At 39.1% G+C, this 20,894-nt stretch overlaps 1 protein-coding gene across 4 annotated transcripts; it reads left to right on the top strand.

Annotated features, from left to right (window-relative positions):
• The first annotated feature begins 969 nt into the window (after window positions 1-969).
• On the top strand, window positions 970-20,057 carry ARL6 (ARF like GTPase 6). Of its 4 annotated transcripts, none has more exons than XM_089512274.1 (9): window positions 970-1,090; window positions 4,089-4,239; window positions 6,196-6,257; window positions 6,927-6,995; window positions 11,519-11,613; window positions 14,226-14,355; window positions 15,973-16,028; window positions 16,211-16,243; window positions 18,315-20,057. In XM_089512274.1, the coding sequence occupies exons 2-8, from the start codon at window positions 4,117-4,119 to the stop codon at window positions 16,240-16,242; spliced, it is 567 nt and encodes a 188-aa protein (XP_089368400.1). In that variant the 5' UTR covers window positions 970-1,090; window positions 4,089-4,116; the 3' UTR covers window position 16,243; window positions 18,315-20,057. The 4 variants fall into 4 exon arrangements, with proteins under 4 accessions (XP_089368400.1, XP_089368399.1, XP_089368398.1 ...); XM_089512273.1 differs by having other exon boundaries at window positions 1,089-1,174; XM_089512272.1 differs by lacking the exon at window positions 970-1,090 and adding an exon at window positions 1,185-1,274.
• The last annotated feature ends 837 nt before the right edge of the window (window positions 20,058-20,894 follow it).

The raw sequence follows: 20,894 nt of genomic DNA, 5'->3' as shown, positions 1-20,894 counted from the left end.
TGCTAAGGTTGCCATAATTCTCTACTATAAACTGGGACAAAATGTGGGACAAAATTTAGACCAAAATATGTGACAATTGTAGGATAAAATTTAGCCCAAAATGTAGGACATTTAAGAAAAATGGAGGAGCTTAAATGTCCTACATTTTGGGCTAAATTTTATCGTACAATTGTCCTATATTTTGGTCTAAATTTTGTCCTACATTTTGTCCCAGTTTATAGTAGAGAATTATGGCAATCCGCCGAAACACATATAAAACTCTGAATATGTTGTGTACAAAAACAATGGCACTGTTGTGGGGTGGGTGAAAGCAGGAGGCTGTTTTGTTGACATAAAGCCATATCTATCTATCTATCTATCTATCTATCTAAATATATATATAAATATATATATATATATGTATCAGCAGGGTGAAGTGATGTCCTAACCGCAAATGACAACAAGTCACCACAAAATACAGTATAGGGAATTTGAGGGGGGAAATTAGGAAGTTACAAAATAAAAGCTAAAAACATAATGATTTACATCAAAATGTAAACTCGTGCTTCTGAGTCAGGGTCAAAATGGAGGACATTTTTATTTGAAATTCCTCCTGGACAGAAGGCTGAAATGGAGGACATGTCCTCGAAAAAGAGGACCTCTGGTAACCCTGCACTTGAGAGAGTCACTCTCTCTCAGCCCCAGACACTCCTTGGGTCGAAGAACAATAAAAGGCACAAAACAACAACAAAGTGTAGTTGACATTGATTATTTATTTTGAAATTTATGGCAACCAGAGCGCTCTCTCTGACAGAGAAGGCTAAATGCCTCACAAAACTACAGTTCCCAGCATTCCCTAGCATTCAGCCAAGCCAATTCAAAGCAGTCTCAAAGGGACCCTCCCACTTCCGCTTTAAGCTTCCAACCGGAAGTTGGGGGGCTGACTGTGTGTACTGTATGTATATGTGAACCCATGCCTAACTCTATGGTGATTTCCATCCGGGCAATAGCGGCCCCTTGCGGCACGGAGGACCGAGGATTGGACAAAGAGGGAGAGAAGAAAGTCTCGCGGAGGGCGTGGCTTTTTATAGGGAGCGGGTCTGTCTCCTAGGTAACGGCGCAGGCGTCGGGAGGGGGCGCGTGCGGAGGCGTTCTATGTGGAGGGCGAGCGACGGAGGCAGACGCGGTTTGTTTTGTGAGTAGCCTTCAGAGCGAGAGGGGAGCGCATGCGCGGGAGGGGGCTCAGAGAAGAGCATGGCAGTTATTTGTGAGGGAGCTTTGGAGGCCGGTCCTGTGTAGGTTCCCAATCCGCCATAATAAGGGCCGCTGTTGTTATTGTTATGTTCCTTCCAGTCTTTTCTGAGGCTGCGTCCGCACTGGAGAGATAACCCGGTTTGGAAGCGCTTTAGGTCTGTTTGGGTCAAGGCTATAGAATTCTGGGAGTTGGAGTTTGTTGTGGGGCCCAGAGCCCCACAACAAACTCCAACTCCCAGAATTCCATAGCAAAGAGCCAAACAAAGACTTAAAGCGCTTCCAAACCGGGTTATCTCTCCAGTGTGGACGCAGCCTGTATTATGATTTCTGGGATTTGTAGTTTTGTTGAACTACTTGAACCCTAAAAAGAAGAGGGGCTGAGGATTAAATCAGTCTAATCCTGTCGTGTGTAGAGAGGCACCTTGGGAATTGTAGTTTGGGGTGGACTAGTTCTTTCTGACAGACAGTCCCCACTCCCTCCTTCACCAAGAGGCACACGACAGACACTATGTTTGCTTTTGTTTGGTCGCATCCAGCATTTTTCTTGAACGTCTTACGTTTTGCAGCGCCTTGTCCTCCTTTGAGTTCAGGACGTCTGGTCAACCCAAATCCATGGGATTGTAGTTTAGTGAAGGGTTGGGAATTGCCTGTCAGAAAGCACTAGTCCAGCTTCCAACTACAGTTCCCAATGTGCCTGTCTACACACTGCAGAATTAAACTGGTTCAATCCTCAGTCCCTCTCTTTTCAGGGATTCTTTCAAGTACTTTACCAAAACTACAAATCCCAGGATATCATAGGATAGAACCGTAGCAATTAAAGTGATATCGAATTGCCATAATAGTGCTGTGTACATGGGAATTCAGTGGGACTTTTTCTCTGTAGGCGCATCTAGAATTTCAGCATCTGTGCGCAGGTGTCGCTGGAAAATGCTCTAAATGCAGACTCTGCTGCGTACCTTTGCACAGAATTGTTAATAGGGGAATTAAGCACCTGGAATGTACATTAAGGGAATCGATTTATTATTATTTATTACGTGTTGTACTTGGTGAATACTGCTTGGGAGAAGTCTGTGCTTCAAACACAAGTGAGCTGCCATGTCTAGTTTCATCCAAAATGGTAATAACTTAGTACAGTGATGGAGAACCTTTTACAGACCAAGTGCCCAAACTGCAACCCGGACCCCACTTATTTATTGCAAAGTGCCACATCCCTCTGGCTTTCTAGTAAGAAACTCTGGCAAACTCTGTGCTAAGGCAATAGCATGTGTGCCCACAGAGAGGGCTCTGAGTGCCACCTCTGGCACGCGTGCTACAGGTTCGCCATCACTGACTTAGTATGTAGAGCAGTGGTCCACAAACTGTGGTGCCCTTTAAGGGCTTTTGGACTTCAGCTCCCAGAATCCTAGGCTATTGGCCAACGTGGCTGGGGCTTCTGGGAGCTGAAGTCCAAAATCTCTTAAAGGGCACAGTTTGAGGACCACTGATGTAGGGAGATCTTGTAGCACCTTTGAGACTGACTGAAAGAAAGAAGCTGGTAGCATGAGTCTTCGTAGACTTGAGCCGACGTCCTCAGATGCAAATGTGTATACTGTTGCACCTGTTCACTGTATATAATTAACTTACTACAAATAATACAGATTCTAATGATAGATACTCCACATAGACTTGAGCCTGCTTCCTCAAATGTACGTTTGCATCTGATGCCTACTAATTTTCCAGATTAACCCGGCTATGTCTTTGTAGTCTTTCACAATCTCAATAACCCAGTTATAACATTTATATTTAACTGAAATACTCTTCACTTTCAGACTGTGGATTTTTATCTTTATTTTGACAGTCTTAGAATTCACTGCCCATTTACATCGGTCAGCAGCATCCAGTTTTCAAATCAGGCAGATGATGCAATATAGCAAGCTAGGCTCACTTGCAAAGTAAACTGTAATGCTGGGTACAGACTGAGATCCTAATCTACACAGCATGTTTCCCCGCCAGCATTTGAAGATGCTATTTTTAATAGGGCTGCATCATGAAATACTGATGTTAGTCTTTATGATGTGGAAATTTACAGCATAAAATCCTTTCAGTTGTGAATGAAACTCAGTTTTATGGTAATTGTGTGGCAAGTGCTATATAACTTGGATCACATGAAGTAGCTAACTATATTTTGACATACATAGGCTTTTCAGGTTCAGTTCTGTGTATAATAACGTGGTTTAAATTGTAATGTTATAAATGTCACCTGATCCACTGAAAAGTCTGTCATATGGGTTGGCTGGATGTTCTTTTTGGGGGGGTTTCTAGACATGGTAGCAAAATCTATGATTTCAGGATCATTATTTTATTTTGATGCTGTAATTACCTTAGCTTACTATATAATTCTTTTATTATTTAGTTATTATCAGGAGTCATTTATTAGTCAAGTCAAAGGCTTTCACAGCTGGCATCCATAGTTTTTTGTGGGTTTTTCAGGCTATCTTCAGAGGAGGCGAAGCGTCAGGAATAAACTCTTCTAGAACACAGCCACATAGCCCAAAAAACCAACAAAAAATATAGTCCTTTATTTGTTTTGAATAAATGGACGAATCTGGTTCCACTAAAAGCTATCAACTGTGGTAACACTGTTACCCATTGACCAAAGGATCTTGTGCTTTAGATGGACAGGCTGATAAGTGGCCAGACTGCTTTGACAAGAAGACTCTTCCCAAATAATCAGCTTATCTTCTAGTTGCTTGTATTAACCAACCTGCTGCGACACCATTTGAAACTAATTTCTCTCACAATGGTTTTGTCTTAAATATCCAAGGATCTTTGCCCTCATGTGCAATTTCAGTAAACAAAATTCTTCATAAACACAGGTGTTGATTGTGCCATTCAGTCAGAACGATGGGATTATTTGACAAACTGGCAGGCTTGCTTGGCTTGAAGAAGAAAGAAGTTCATGTTTTGTGCCTTGGATTAGATAACAGTGGCAAAACAACAATTATCAACAAGCTGAAACCATCCAATGTAAGTATTCATTTTCATATGTTGACAACTTGTTTGACAGACTTAACTGAAACTGATGCTAACTGGAGATTATGGAAAGATTGAATTTACATTATATACTGGATTACTAATATTTAGGATGTTATTCTGCATTCTTTGGTATGATTTGATGGTTTTATATTGTTGCAAATTTTGATAAGCTTTATAATTCTAAAGAGTGAATGCTAACAGACATTGTCTTCAGAAATTGGTAAAGAGATTATTTGTAGCACGGCCCTATGTAGGCATACTTGTAGGTATATTTCAAGTAAGGTTTATTACCTAGTAGGGGTGTTTAAGACCGGAGTCTTGACTTCCAGTATAAGGTATGCATGGTTTAGTTTGAAACATAGATTTATTGCTGCTCATTTTTGTTGTTATTGTGGCATGATTCTATGTCAGTGATCTTTGTCTGATTGCACCATTGATCAGTAGAGGTCAGAAATAAAGATGCTCATAGGTTTCTGTACTTAATATCCCTATTTGACATTGTTTCATGAAATGGTTATTAGAGGGATAAGGATATAATCAAACAATTAGTTGTTTCTTTAAATACATGCATATTTTAGGTAACCAGTATTAGATATAAACATAAATGGTCATGCGCTATGTTCCGCATGTGCTTTAGGACCTGTGGCCTCCCTCTGCTACTGTGCTACTGAACAAACTGTTCATGAAATTTGAGAGAATATTAGGAGCAGCATCTGCTGCATCATTCAGAACTATGATGCTGGGGAGGAATAAATAGAAAGGAAGCTCTTTTGATTCATGGAAATATTCTTGCGTGTTTAAGAAGCTGTTTGGTTCAATATCATGTTAAAAGGTTCTGAAAGCATAATATGTGTGCCCAGTGCCAACAGAGGATGCATCAACTCTGCCTGTTTATCAGCGGGTGATCAAGATAATCTCCATTTCTAAATATAGGTTGACTTGTTAAAGGCAATACTCTTTAGCAACATGGAAGAGTGTGTGTGTGTGTGTGTGTGTGTGTGTGTTTACGCATGCACACAGGTGCATTTTAATTGCAAAAATTCAGAATACAAAAATCACCCTCCCCCACAAGTATGTATTGTAGATGTGTCCTTAGATGTGCAGTTATTAGTTAGTCCTCAGTAAAATCTAAATATTGATAGATACAGTAACCTGGTGTGTTTTATTGTTTTACCTTCCACCTGTATGTTCTTCAGAAGTGAATTCTTGAAATATTCCTATGTTGCCTTAAGAGGCATTAATCCTACAGTTTTATTCTCTGTGACCAATACAGAAACAGTGCACTGAACTGAATTATTAACATACAGCCAGAATATTGTTACCTAGCATTTATATAGCATTTAGGAGCACTAAATGTGCTTCTTGTATTTCATCTCCATATTACTTTACTTGTCAGTAAGCTGTCACTGGGGCTGTCCAGTAGTGCTCACGTAGTAGCATAGCCACATGACATTCACACTGAGTGTTTTTGCTGCAGAAGGAATAGTTTTCCCAGCAGTTGCTTTGCTGTTAGGCTGCTGTAGAACTCAAAGGGGGGAGTTTTGCAACTTGAGCAGCACAATCCTACCAAAACTGTAGTCATTGCTCAGAAAGTTGATCACCTGTGCTGGCCTTACAATGAATCTGAATGGATTAAGCCTAATTATCATTTAAGAGAAAGAGAGTACTGTTTTTGATCCAAGAAAAGAGATTCCACATAAACGTTAGCAAAAACATCTTTACTGTAAGCCGTTCTACCGTGGAATGGACTGACTGACTCAGAAGGCAGTGGACTCTCTTTCCTTTTTAAAAACAAGGTTCGATGGCCATCTTTCAGGAGTGGGCTTTAGTTGTGTCCTGCACAGGAGGACTTTGGACAAGATGGTCCTTACAGTTTTTTATGATTTCTGGTTTTAAATGATAAACTGGAAACAAATTACATTTTAAGACAAAGTTTATATTTTATAGGCTCAAGCTCAAGATATTGTTCCCACAATAGGATTTAGTATAGAAAAATTCAAGACATCAAGGTAAGTCTTTGATTTGGATACACAGGTTGAGTCTCCTTATCCAGTATTCCAAAATGCGACATAATTCACAAAACGAATCTCTTTTCATGGGTAGTTAACATGGTGACATCTTTGTTTTCTGATGGCTTGGTGCGCACAGACTTTGTTTCGTGTACAAAATGATTTTCAAAATTTGTTTAAACTTATCTTCAGGCTGTGTGTATAAGGTGTATATATACTGTATATTTGCAAATACAGGTATCCCAAAATCCAAAGAATTCCAATATCCAAAGCTCCACTGGTCCCAAGTATTTCAGATAAGGATAAGTATTTTGGATAAGGGAGACACAACCTGTATTCATTTCTAATCTATATTTTCTAACATAAATCCAGTTGTTGCTCCCAGCTAGAGTAGGCCTACAGAGCTATGCATTTTTACTCAAAGTAACTCCCCTTCTGTTTGGTGAGACTTAGTATTATAATTGTAAGATTGCACCTTAAGTATGTCAGCTAAAATTACAAGTCAATACATAATGTTAACTGGTGTGCTACCAACATCTTTCCATGAAATAGTAGCACAGTACTCAGAATTAAATGCCAGTGTGTTTTGTGAGAGTGGTAGTTATATATACGATTGCAGAACTAATCATTTTACAGTTCTAATTTGTATGTTTTGATGTTTCCTTCTAGTTTATCATTTACTGTATTTGACATGTCGGGTCAAGGTAGATACAGAAATCTTTGGGAACACTACTACAAGTAAGCATTTCTAGTGTAAAGCTTACATTTATAGTATTTAAACATATTCAGAAACTAAAAGTATCTAATATTTTATGTATACAATTTATGGAAAGCACTTGCTTAAACCCGTTGTAGAACAATATAGTAAAGATGCTGCTACTGGACTACAATAGTTTTCTTAGATTTGAATCAAGGGGAAAAGAATATGGAATGCTTTGGAGTTATAATTTTGGAGTTGTCCAGTCTTTACAACAGGAAGGTATGTGTTCTTGGATATAGCCCATCTAAAAACATTGTTCATATGAATACTGTGTCATGATAACAAGATAAAGGTTGAAAGTATTGTAGAGTATAAAGCAAGGCCAACTGCCAGCTCTGTTACCAAGGTTATTAATATGCCAATAGAAGGTATCATTTTATGTCGTTGTGGTTTTGGCATCCTAAAAAAATGGAGGAAAAATACCATTTGGAAATTGTCTAGAATTCAGAAATGATTTATAGAATGAGATAAGGTGGAATTTCTGGGGGCTGTAGAATCTCCAGTATGACTGTTGAAGCATAAAGATTTTCCTAGTAGGCTTTTATGTTGATTCCTTTAAAGATTAAAGGACATTGTTGAGTGTCTCTGAATTATTTTTTCCTACTGGCCTGGGGCTGAGGAAGTCAACTGTATCGACTCTGTTCCTGAATGGCTTGAAGTGCTGCTTCCTTCACTGGAACAACACTTGTATTAAAGACATGGGAAAATAGCTGGCATCAGAGATCTGAGCAAGTGCATGGTTTTCTAATGCATTTTTATTAAATAAATTCCAAAACTTAATTTGGAGTTGAGTACATAATAAATAGTACAAATATATAAAATTACAGTACAGAGATTTTGTGCAAATTAGAGGAAGTACACAGAACAATCAATGAAACCAAAACATTAAGGTGTTTGTTTGTTTGTTTGCACATTTCCCCTTCCTTTTATTCACCCTGGAAAACTTAACAACTTAACTTGTTGAACTTGCACATTAATCTCCTGGTCCTAATTTGTATAAAAGGTTGATTTTAAAAATTAATCCCCTTTGTTGTGATAGATATTTTTTCTCCTTGGAACAAATCGTATTAACTCGTTAACTAAATTAGTATATGAAACATTTACTCACATTGGAACCATTACCTAATCCTACAGAGAAATTCAACAAATACACTCAAGGATCCATCAGTTGATAGTGAGATAGCAAGAACCCCTTTTCCACAAAATAACTAATAAAAAGCTACTAAATAGTCAAAGATATATTGAGAAATCACTGCAATTGTTTAGTGTTGATTTAGCAATTTATTGTGGTTTCCAAGGCTTAGGGTGCCAACATGCTGTATTTCTTGAGTACTTTCTGATTAAATTCACACATGGAGACTATTGGTGCCATGAGTTGCTGGCAGACTTGAACTGACTCTTGTGAATATGGAGTAGAGCAGTGCCTGCCTTAGCCACTGCACCAGAGCGATAAACTATGGACAGGCTATTTATCTAGTCCTGCTACTCTGTGTGTATGTGCCATTTCCTGTCTCTATATAATTTCTATTCCTTCTGCAGCAGAATATCTACTAAATGCAGCTCTCAGACTGTCTTCCATACTTTGCCCTCACTTATTCCTGCTTTGATCATTATCCTTGGTTTCCCAGTCCTGCTAGTGATACCCTCCTTGTCACTACCTTGTTTGCCTATAATATGTATTTACTTAAAATATTTTTGCACTGCCTTTCCAAATGATGTCTTCCTAAAATTACTGTCTTAGAAAAACTGCTTTTTCAAATTGCCAACACCTTGGCTATTGACTTGCTATCTCTTCTTACACCTTGGTCAGCTACTTGGCCTAACCATTTATGTGCCAGTGCAATCCTGCAAATATCTTCTCCCCAATTAGGAGGCTCTGACTTGCAGAAGAGTGTGGGTGTTTTTCAGTGCATGGCATAGAAATACTAATATCACTTTTGTATCATGGTTTTGAATAAAATAGCTTCATGTCCGGCTCATTACATAATTAAAGCAATTATCCAAATTAAATGATAACTGAAGTACAGTAGAGTCTCGATTATCCAACCTTCGATTATCGAACATTCCGGATTATCCAACGTTGCTGCTCAGTGATTTCTATACATTTTCAGAGGACTAAACTGTTTATACAGTACATATTGTACATCACAATGTTGATCAGTGATTTCTTGACATTTTTAGAGGACTGTTTATACATTACAATGTTATTCCTATAACATTACTGCAATGTTACTTTTACTGTTACTACAATAAAACTTCAATACGTTTGCAGTTCATACTGATTTCAAGGCTTTTCTTGGACCCTCCAGATTATCCAACATTTTCGGCTATCCAACTATCAGCCCGCCCGTTTATGTCGGATAATCAAGACTCTACTTTGCATTTGCATTTCTGGACCAGGCTTAAGATCTTCTGGTTTTGAAAGACTGTGCTATTAAAAAAAATTCTCATTCTCTTGTAACTTTGGGGTTTTTTTTTAATGTTAGTGGATAAAGCTATTCAGTATCTTTGCTGTAATAAATAAGAATTGATGAGAATAACATTGTATAAGGAGCAATTATGAGATAGTATTGCATAGTGGTTTGAGCATTAGATTATAACTCTGAAGACCAGGGTTCGATTTCTGCTTGGCCATGGAACCCACTCGGTGATCTCTCACTCTCATAGGAAGGCAATGGCAAACCTCTGAAAAAATCTTGCCAAGAAAATCCCATGATAGGTTTGCCTTAAGCTTGCCTTAAGTCGGAAACAATTTGAAAGCACAAAACACACACATTTACAGATTTATTTTTTGTTACTCTTCTGCTAATTTGGTAATGTTGTTTTGATTAAGTAAAAAACTTCAAAAAAGCAGTTGATTCAAACTTGAACAACAATGGTCAAATATTGTAAAATGTTTTCATGGAGTTACAGTTGGCCCTCCACATTTGCGGGGATTAGGGGAACAAGACCCCACGAATGTGGAAAAACTACTGATAACTCCCCCACCACACAAAAGCCAGTTAAAGTGATGGGTGGGCAGGGGGAAAGAAGCAGGCGTGCACTCTCCCCTACTTCCCCCACACTCCTGTCCTTTTAACTGGCTTCCCACCCCTTTCTGGATGTGATAGTTGTCTTCTCTAGACAGCTATCCCATTGGGAAAGGTGTGGGAGGATTGATCTTCCTCCCCCTTTTCCCATTGGGATAGTTGGCTGGGAAAGGCAGCTTTCCCACTGAGAAAGGTGCTGTGCACCCTTCCTGGCTGCTCCCTCCCATCCAGGCTTTTTTCCTTTCAAGAGGGGGGGGAGGAGGAAGAGTGCACGCACAGTATTGGCCTGGCAAATAATCAAAACCACGAGTGTCAAAGCCTCAAAGGTGAAAGGCTGACTGTATTGTAATTATAGTTGTAATATTATTGCTTGTATGGAATAATTTGAGATCCAGTGTGATATAGTGGTTTGAGTATTGAGCTACGACTTTGGAGCCTAGATTTCAAATACCAGCTCAGCCATGGAGGCCCACTGGATGACCTTGGGCAAGTTACACTATCTCAGCCTCAGAAGAAGAGTGATCAGACAAAAACCCCTCTGAACAAATCTTGCTAAGGTTTGTTTTAGGCTTGCCATAAATCAGAAACTACTTGAAGGCACACAACAACAATAACAACAACAACATGGAAGAAATTAAAAGCCAAACCAAGCCCTGAGATTTCATCACCTGTTTCTAATCTCAAGAAGTATGTATGAGTACTTACAGATTCAGTGTGGGCTAATTTCCACTTGACGTAAATTTGAGATTGTTTTATTCCTGAATTGTTATGTTAAAAGTTAATATAAGATTTATGAGGGTAAGGTGTGTCGCTCTTTCACTTCAGTTACACATTGCATCAAGGTGTTTCCTGGTCTGTTTGTTTCACAGCTTCTTAAGTTGGTTTTATCATTGTAGAATTAACTGGTTCGTTGAGCAAAGGAAACCTACTGTTAGCTATTCCAATATGTTTGAAGGGGATCTATGCCTAGGGATGTGCCTAGAGAAGTTTTCTGGCTTATGATATCATTAATTGATTTAAATGTTGACATAAAGCTGTCAGTACTTTGTTCAGCTACTAGGTGGCAGATTGCCTTAAGCATCATACAGTTGATAAGTTTCAATTTATCCAAAGGTGTGTGGTCTCAGGAGTTTAGCTGAAGGGCTGCCCTTCCTGCCTGCTCTGATATAGCCTGCCTGCCCGCCCCCATAATGGACATGTAATGGAGCACAAATCCCTACTTCAGAGGTAATGGGGTACACCACAGCAGTGGGCATCCCAGGATTGCCATGACTTCATTCAGTCAGAGCAGGCACAGTGTGTTAAGTGCCGAACATTCAGTGTATCCGAGTAAGAAGTACTACAACCTGGATGAAATCTGGTGCTTTAAGATATAATAAATAACACACAGCAAACTAATATTTAGACTATACATATTGCTACAAGCTTTTAGAAAGCCTGTAATTTGCTTCTTTACTTTCTGTATTGTACAGGGATTGCCAGGCCATTATTTTTGTTATTGATAGCAGTGACAAACTAAGAATGGTTGTGGCCAAAGAAGAACTTGACACACTCATGAATCATCCAGGTGAGGAGACATTTTATCATTACTCAGTCCTGTTCCTACTGCCTATTTTCAGCATAAAACAACTCTTTTCTTGGGAGTCTTTATTTGTATATAGAGAAGTTCCTTTGCTTTTCCTTCAGTAGGAATAAACTGTAATAAAGGATTTGTGAATGTGTATAAATACATTGGAGTGGACAATTTGTGACCCACTAGGTGTTAATGAACTACAACTCCCTTTATTTTTCACCATTTTCTACACTTCAAAGATATACCTGTGTTAGTCTGTAAAATGAGTATGTAGAGAGATCAGCACCTTTGAGACTAACTGCAATGAAGAAGTTGGCAGCATGAAGACCTTGACCAAAAGAACTACACAGGTAGATTGGGAAAAGAAACGGCAGAATTGGAATTCATCCATAATTGTCCCTCAGCAGTGGATTGACTGGGGACAATGTCTTCCTAGCTCACTACAAACATTTCAACACTATCTGACCCCATCCTCAGGGGTGCATCCTACACTCATCTATTCTCTTCACCTACGGGCTAGTTTCCAGTGCCAAACTGGTCTTGCCTCTTCATTTCCATACTCATTGGCCAGCTCACAATGTCTGTGTCGACTAACGACCATCGACCATCGTTCAAGCTGGATTTGTTTCTTCCTTTCTGTACACAAAGGATTTTGAATTTGAATTGACATTCTCACATACCAATGGCGCATATATATCCCTGGTTTCCACTCCACTATATGCATCTGAGGAAGTAGACTGAAGTTTATGAAAGCACTATATGCATCTGAGGAAGAAGACCGAAGTTTACAAAAGCTCATGCTGCCAACTTCTTTATTTCAGTTAGTTTCAAAGGTTCTACAAGATCTCTCTGCATTTACTACACTGTCTAAGAATGGTAGGAGTTCAATTCTAGCAACATTTGAAGGCCACAGGTTGCCCAGTTCTGCAATACAGTATTTATCTTTTAATTGCTGTACTACTACTATGGAACTGAATTAATTCAAAAGGAAGACATTTAATCAAAATCAAGCCCATTTAAGAAATAAGGAACTCGATGAACTTGCACTGAATTGCCTTAAGCCCTGTGCTGGGAGAAAGAGAGCATTTGTTTGTTTGTTTGTGATATAAAATACATAAAGAAAACATATAATTTGTATAAAACCCTTCCTCCCTTAATTACTTTTTACCTTTCAGTTGTCCCTCCTACAACAAGAACTGTTTTGTTTTCCAAATCAACCCCCCGCCACACACACACACACACTTTTTTTAAAAAATAGAAAACGTCACTTTTGTTGCAAAAATAGTGGGTATGCTTTTCAAATTCAACAGGAATTCCTGTCAAAAATCCCAACATGAATTTTCTAAACGTCATGTGGAACAGTTTGTTGCCAGGTTAATCTATTATAACTATTATAATCTTAGTGTTTGTTGTTTCTGCAAATCTATCACTGACTTTGTGTCTCTGTTACATCAACAGTGCAGACACTGTAGCCTCTTTGACTTGAAGAAAAGAGCCTCTTCAGGCCTCATTCATAAGGCCCTTAGTATCTGCAGGGGTTCCATTCTGGACACACACATCCAGCAGATGAAAGAAACAGCAGGACTTCATCCTACAGTTATTTATGGCAGCACACATGTGCACAGCTGCTCTGCCGCAGCCATGTGCACACACAGCCATTAGCAGCAACGGGGCTTACCATCCACAGATGGCAAGCCTGTGGGTGGGGAGGGCGAGCTGTATGGATCTTTAGCGTTATACTGATATACATACATTAGGCATATATATTTGTGATGGAAATCCTAGTCATAGAACTCTCTACCCTTTCACTTTTCTATGCATTCTGGGAACCCAGTCATGTTTATTTGGCTATTTGTACTCCTTTCAGTCCCTTCCCAGATGCAAAACAGCACTGGCATGAGAAATAATCAGATTAATTGCGTTAATTCTATTTTCTGTGAGGACTTACTTTATTTATAATGAACCACAGTGCAGCAGCCACATCTGAGTTAAATGAAGGAATCAACCCTTAGGTTGTTGAGCATTTTTAAACGGGACTTAATTCTAGAGATCTTTCCTAAAATATGTTTTTTGATACTAGAACTGCGTTCAGGACTATGGATGTAGTAGCAATAGTAATAAAGAGTGGTTGTTTGTGTGATGTTCCTTCATCATTGAGCAAAAGCAGTTACTCATGCTCTCTCTTTTTATTAGATGCTACTTTTAGCAATTGCAAGGTGTCCTCTTTAATTAGCTAGTTTGGTTGGTTCATTCAGGTTGCTTTCTCTCATTGTATATAAATCTCATTGTAAACTGAGTTTCTACGTAATTTGCTACAGTTCCTATAATTAACTTTGAAAAAAGAGCTGTCAGTTGAGACCTTAAACAGAAAAGTTATGATAATACATGGAGGACTTTGCTTCTATTATAAACCATTTGCAATCTTAACCCTCTTTTTTGAGTTTGGGGAGGATTACTGTAAGAACTCTATTTAGAACTCTGGCAACTGAAGCATTGTAACCCAAATATGTATTTTAGTAAGATGCAGTCTTCAAACAGGTAAGGCCCCTTTTCCCTCTCAGTTTTGTATGAATTTTGGCAGCATTAACAAAATATGTTATTTCTAGATCTTAAACATAGACGAATACCAATTTTGTTCTTTGCCAACAAGATGGACCTTAGAGATGCTGTGTCATCTGTAAAAGTCTCTCACTTACTGTCCTTGGAGGACATCAAAGACAAGCCATGGCATATCTGGTAATGTTGTCCTTATTTTCAACTTGCATTTATTTAGAATGTTTAAATAACTAATTGTGGTAGCATTCATTATTCTGTTTTTCAAATGACATAGGTGATTGTTAATCTTTTAAGTGTAATATAGGACAGTCTTGTTAGTCCTTGATACACATGAGAACTGAAACTGAGGCGCGTTACAGATGGCCCAGAAGGGGCAGTGTTGCGCCGCTGCTGGTTGCTGTGTCTGGGAACCGCAGCATCCAAACCGCGCGGTTCCCAGACGCAGCAAAGAAGGAGCACGAAAATCGCTCTCCTTCCTCGGCCCTGGAAGAGACGCCGCAAGGTGCTAGTCGTGCACTTGCTGCGTCACTTCCGCCACACGACGTGCGGACACAGAGCATCCGCTACGTCAAAATGGCGGCAGCCGTGTGGAACGGCTGCCGCCATTTTGACGTAGTCATTACACGCAAGGGGCAAGGCGCGTCAGGAAGCGCCGCCCCTCGCACGTAATGACGGCACGATGACGGCGCCTCATGGGCCCATCTGTAACGCGCCTTAGTGAATAGTTGCATGTCTCAAGGAAATGTAAAGCTATATTTTTATTTATGTTATTTAAAATGCTTATATGCCACCTTTATAAAGAGCTTTACTGGAGCAGGGGAATGGGTCCACAGCTAGCAAAAATGTCAAGGTAATTCAACAGTCGCTACCTGCCACTTTTAGTAGCCAAGATAAATATATAATATATGAAGGAATGAAATGCTATTTGCAACAAATATTGGAATATTGTTAAATAAGAATATTTCCTCCTTAGTGTTGTACTAATGGACATTTTGTAGTGTGAAGAGACTTTACCTCCCATCCACCTGAACCCTTCCATGCTGCCGGAAGACCTGCTTGTACACTTGGAGGGTGCTCCATTTGAAAGGATTTTGGAGCTCATGTCTAAAAGGCAAACAGGAAAGTTACGTGACAAATGCTGTGAGCTAAAGGAGGAGAGAAAGGGCAAGTAAGGCCTAAGGAAGAACTGAGCAGATTAGTTTAAGTCTAGAATAAAAACAAGTTAAAAGTGAGAAGTGACAAAGCCCTTTAGGGAAGGAGCAAATGAGATGCAACAGAGGCAAACTAAGGTTTGAAGTAAATAGCATTTACCAAAGTAAAAAGAAAATGAAAAAACTAGGGCAACATCACCTGAGGCAGAAAAAGAAATGTTCATCATATACTGCAGGATTTGGGGGCTTTTTGTTTAGTTGGTTTGTGTGGCCCTTCTGTATGGCCCAGTTTTATCATTCATCATCTACTGGACATCTTACTAGTTTTATTTCAACTTTTTAAAAATTCTTCTGAACCTAGAATTAGACATGTCAAAATTTCTCTGCCCCACCCCATATATTTCCTTAACTAAGAAGGTAACCATATTAGGTCACATTTTGGTTTCTAAAAAGTTGGTGCAAGAAATGGTGAGACAACTTTGCTGCATTAGGAAATAGCTAGCAACATATCTTCTAATCCGGGTCCTAGTAAATGAATGGTATATTTTGAATAAAATGGCCTTTTCTGTGTATGATTTCAACTTCCTATCTATAGAAAATATGATCACTTGATTATTTTTTATTAATTATCTTATTTTCATTTTAGTGCTAGTGATGCTATTAAGGGAGAAGGATTGCAAGAAGGTGTAGACTGGCTTCAAGGTAGCTTTCATCACAATTTGCCCAAAAACCTTATGTTTTCCATGAATCATTTTGCTTTTATTTTATCATTTTCCCACCATTTCATGTTCCTTTTTTCCTACTTATTTGTGCTGTCAGATCAAATTACACAGTAAGTATCCTTAGCAGTTTCTGTGATCTATGTTTCTTGTGCTTCCTTCTAGCAAATACCTCTCCCTCTAAAATTCCTGCATAAAGTAAGCAAATATACCAGCAGTACTTCTTGTCTTGAAATATGTAAAGTAATCAAAGCAGATGTCATTTTTTAAGAAATAGTTCTTGTGGTTTGAATATCATTTGCTTATTTACATTTACCATAATAGTAACTAGTGTTACGAATATGTTTGAGTCTTCCATATGTGTTTTCTCATTCTCTCTGTGTACGTGTGTGTGTGTGTGACAGAGAGAGAGAGAGATACTTGCAAGATATATTTCTGAAAAGAGTAAGTCAGACTGAATAGTATCTGAACATCTTTAGTAAATGTGGCAACTTCAGTGCAGAATATGTCAAAATGTTTTTGTAGTGATGAGGCAGTTTCTAGTTCAGTTACCAAAGATACCAGCATTTTTTAAATCAGAGTTCTCTGAGGTTTATTTAGGAATAAATCCACATTCTTATCCCCTTTAAACCTTTTGTTCAGGGTATACTGTACTTCACAGTCACCGTTGTCTGTTCTGATTGTGATACAAGCTATGCTTACATAATTTGTTTGATTAAAACACTGTATTATTATTATTATTATTATTGTTATTATTATTATTATCCTGCCCTTTCCCAAAACGGACTCATAGCAGCTTACAAGATTAAAAACACAGAAAAGGCTTACGTTGAAACAGAATTAAGTTATTACACTATTAAAACAGATTACATGTAAAAGAATAAAAGATAGTTAAAAAGATAAAAGTGTTTAAAAATATTTAAAAGACTACAACAGCCAGCCCATTCTTTAGAAACCTTCTGTTTTAAATGCCAGCAGAAGGGACACCAAAGAGATGGCCATTCTGGGCTCCCTGGGAAGGGATTTCCCAAGTCTAGAGGGGGGAAAGGTGTTCCCTAATGTCCCCATCAGCTGTCCTTTATGAAATTACCATAAATAATTGATCCCTATTTTCATCCCAAACATAGTTTTGTAGCAGAATACTCTCATGGTAAATGTATGTAACTTTCTCATAGTTAGTGCAAAGCATTTTAGAGTAGCTTTCATAAGCTTTGCTGTACAGACATGATCTCACGCAAGTCGTTTTACTTAAAAGGCACCACTAGATGTCAGTAGAGACCAATAGGCAGGAAAGCTTTGCTACATGATATTTAACAGATAGTCGACACAAGAATACACGGTTTAAAAGAATAATACTGGTACATAAGAATTATGGGAAAGAATCCATCAAAGAGTGTTTCAATAGATGTTAGGTGTCTGGATTTATGCAACAGTTAAAGTTAAAATAATTGAAACATCAACTGATAACTCTGATTTCTATAGGAAAGCCATAGCTTTGATACAGAGCCAAAATGTATTTTTTCATTGTTTGTTTTTAAAGTTTTACTGTACTTTTGGCAATTCTCTCATTTACCTCCTAAACTTTTTTTCTACTACCAACTTCAATAAGCAGAATTAAAGTTTGTTATGCTTACTAAAGACAAACTCAGAGTAAGACAGTCAGGCATCTGTACAGAAGACTTTGATTCTCCATGCAAATCTTGACTTGTAAATTTCTAAATTTGATTTGTAATTCAGGTTTTTTTAAATATTTCCAACAGAAGAAAATGCGGTAATGACCAAAGACCAGAGCTAGGTTACAGTGGATCCAGGGGAGGAGAGTTGCAATAAACATACATACTTCCTGTGTCTGTGGTTTTCCCTTCTCTATTAAGATGGGAAAAGAAACAGGAAGGCTCAGTTTAGGCAATTGAGAGCATCTGGTTTGGCTCCCTTATTCATTCTTGTATGTCCCTTCATCTACTTCTTAGATTTTGTCAACCTCAGTTTGCTGTGATGTCCCAGAAAGAGCACATAGTGTGCAAAAGAAAAATAGAGGAAGGGCTAGGAGTCCATAAACCTGCAAAGATCCTCCTGATCACCAAACTGTGGCTTGATATAGACATGTTACCCCAGCATTCTATCTGAAAACAAAAATACAACAATGTTTCTGCAAAGGAGCTACACAAATGTGTACATATTCCTCTTTGGCTTTGTATGGTTGTTCAAAATAGTAAGTAACATGTACAAACAACATTTTAACATGGATTTTGTTTACTTCCTTACCCAGATCAGATTCAACTAATGAAGACATGAAAAGCCAATGAGCTATGAAAATATCTTAAAGAACATTTGTAGATGTAACTGAAGAACCTTGAAGATAAAAGACTCTTTTAGACTGGTTTATTTCCCTATTTGGCTTTTATAAAAATCCATCAGGTTAATTGTTATTTTTTGCAATAAAACCTATAGCTCTCATACAGATTCATGTTATGGACCAAAAATGTAGGTGTGGTTGGAACATTTCAGTCATTGTATGCAGTCTAAAAATGCCAGTGTGAAGCGGGTTATAGACCGCCCATTTGGGGCGGTCTGGACCCACCCCTTTCCCCAGAGTATCGGGGCCTCAGTGGCCAGAACAGCAGCCGCTGAGGCCCCGATCCGCTGCTTTTCAGGCTGTGGGGAAGCAGCAAAATGCCGCTTCCCCGCAGCCTGAAAAGGGGTGTCCCTGGGGCTTCAAGCCCCAAGGACACCCCGCGGCAGCGAGGAGAAGAGAAAGGGGCCGCTTGGCCCCTTTCTATTTTAGTCCGCTGGGCGCAGCCGTCTGAAGGCTGTGCCCAGCGGATTAAACCAGGAAGGAGCTCCGAAATGGAGCTCCTTCCTGCTCCGTGTTCAGGGCACACTAGGCGCCCTGGCACGGAGCAAGGACGTCACGTCCGCGCCGCCCCGTCTAGAGGCGGCGCGGCCGTGACGTCCTCATGGCGGCGGCTGTTTAGTGCGTGACGAGCACGCACTAGGGTTAGGGCGGTGTTGAAGCACCGCCCTTTTGTAACCCTAGTGTGTGCTCGTCACGCCCTAAAGTGCCGGTCTGTAACCGGCCTGAGTTATGAGCCCAAGAAGAGGTGCAATAAATGGACTGCCCTCCCTTGCCATGTTTCCTGTTCAGAAAAGCATATACATGGTATACACATTGGGATAAACCAGTTTATCAGCATGTGCACAAGGAGTAATTGCTATGGACCTCAGTATCACATGTTCCTCTGCAAAGCAGAGAGGCAACTCTGGCAGCTTTTTCTCCTGATCTAAACCTTGGCTTTTCATGTCATCCAAGCCAGGGATTGTACCTTAAAATTCATAATTCTCAAAATAAGATAACTTTCTACGGCCCCATACAGACAGGCCAAAATAAGGCTGCTTTGGGTCACTTTGGAGGTATGCTATTTCAATGATATATCCGTACTAAGCGTCTGGAAGCTGCGCCAAAGCCACAATCCAGTCCTATGGACTAGAGCACAGCTTTGGCGCAGCTTCTAGACTGTTAGGACGCATGGATCATTGAAACAGCATAACTCCAAAGTAACCTGAAGCAGCTTTATTTTGGCCTGTCTGTATGGGGCAGCAGTCTTTTAACTGTTTCTTTTAAGCCACAGTTTCTCATCTGGACAACATAGCCGTTCAGGAAAAACAATATTAAAAGCTGCTCAAGTTGTACTCATGGCTGCATGAAAGAACAGGAGTAGTGTGGAACAAACTGGCCCAAGGCATTTTTTCTGATCATACTTGTCTTGCTCAACTGTGGCTTAAAATTAGCCCTTTACCAGACTTTGCTGTGGACCTTTATCAGAATTCAAGAGTTTTGTGTGAAATGGAAAACAGCTATAGAATTTTGCAATACATCTTTTAGTTAAAAGTGAATTGTGTTTTTATAAGCCATTGTAAATGTTTATAATTTGCTGTGTTCTGAAATTATAGTGTGTTCTGTAACAACTGAAACAATATTTTGATAAATAAATATAGTATATGGTTAACATATTGGATTGTGTTAGTTTTATAATGGCATGCAGAGTAGCATCCAATTCATAAAATGATCTGAAATTGAGTTAAAGGCTTTCATAGCCAGCATCCATAGTTTTTTGTGGGGTTTTTCGGGCTATGTGGCCATGTTCTAGAAGAGGTTTTTTCCTGATGTTTCAACAGCATCTGTGGCTGGCATCTTCAGAGAATGCTTGCCTGGAAATGAGTTGAGTATATATATCCTTTCCCAGGGTGACACAGTATATGTGTGTGTGTGTGTGCCCACGCACACACACCCAATTCTTTTCCAAGCAGGCATTCTCTGAAGATGAAAACTATGATCTGAAGTCCTTCATATCTAGGCATGAATTGAGTTGTTACTCATGGAGTAGATGCTTGGAATGAATAGAATTCACATAAACATTTACTTTACTGACTTACCGATTCTGCAGATCAGTATAGTTGGGATAAACTTTGGGTCTCTTACAATTCAAGCACATTCTTATAGTATAAAACTTCGCATAGTAGCATCCATTTTATCCTTGTCTCATATTCACTTATATATCTTTAATATTTCATATGAGTACATAATCTGGAGAGCCAGTGTGGTGTAGTTGGACTATGATCCCCGCTTGGCCATGGAAACCTACTGGGTTGCCTTGGGCAAGTCACACTTTCTCAGCCTCAGAGAGGCAATAGCAAAACTCTGAACAAATTTTGCCAAGAAAACGCTTTGGTAGGATCGCTGTAAGTCGGAAACAACCTGAAGGCACACAAGAACAACATAATCTGAAATTCTCAAGTTTTATTCTAAACTAGCTTTAACCAACTCATGATGTAACATTTGAAATGTCAG

Source organism: Sceloporus occidentalis, unplaced genomic scaffold (genome assembly GCF_023333645.1).
Source record: "Sceloporus occidentalis isolate IW3139 unplaced genomic scaffold, rSceOcc1.0.p SCAF_2, whole genome shotgun sequence".
Taxonomy (NCBI): domain Eukaryota; kingdom Metazoa; phylum Chordata; class Lepidosauria; order Squamata; family Phrynosomatidae; genus Sceloporus; species Sceloporus occidentalis.
The sequence above is the reverse complement of the archived record's forward strand: the minus strand, read 5'-3'. Positions and strand labels throughout refer to the sequence as shown.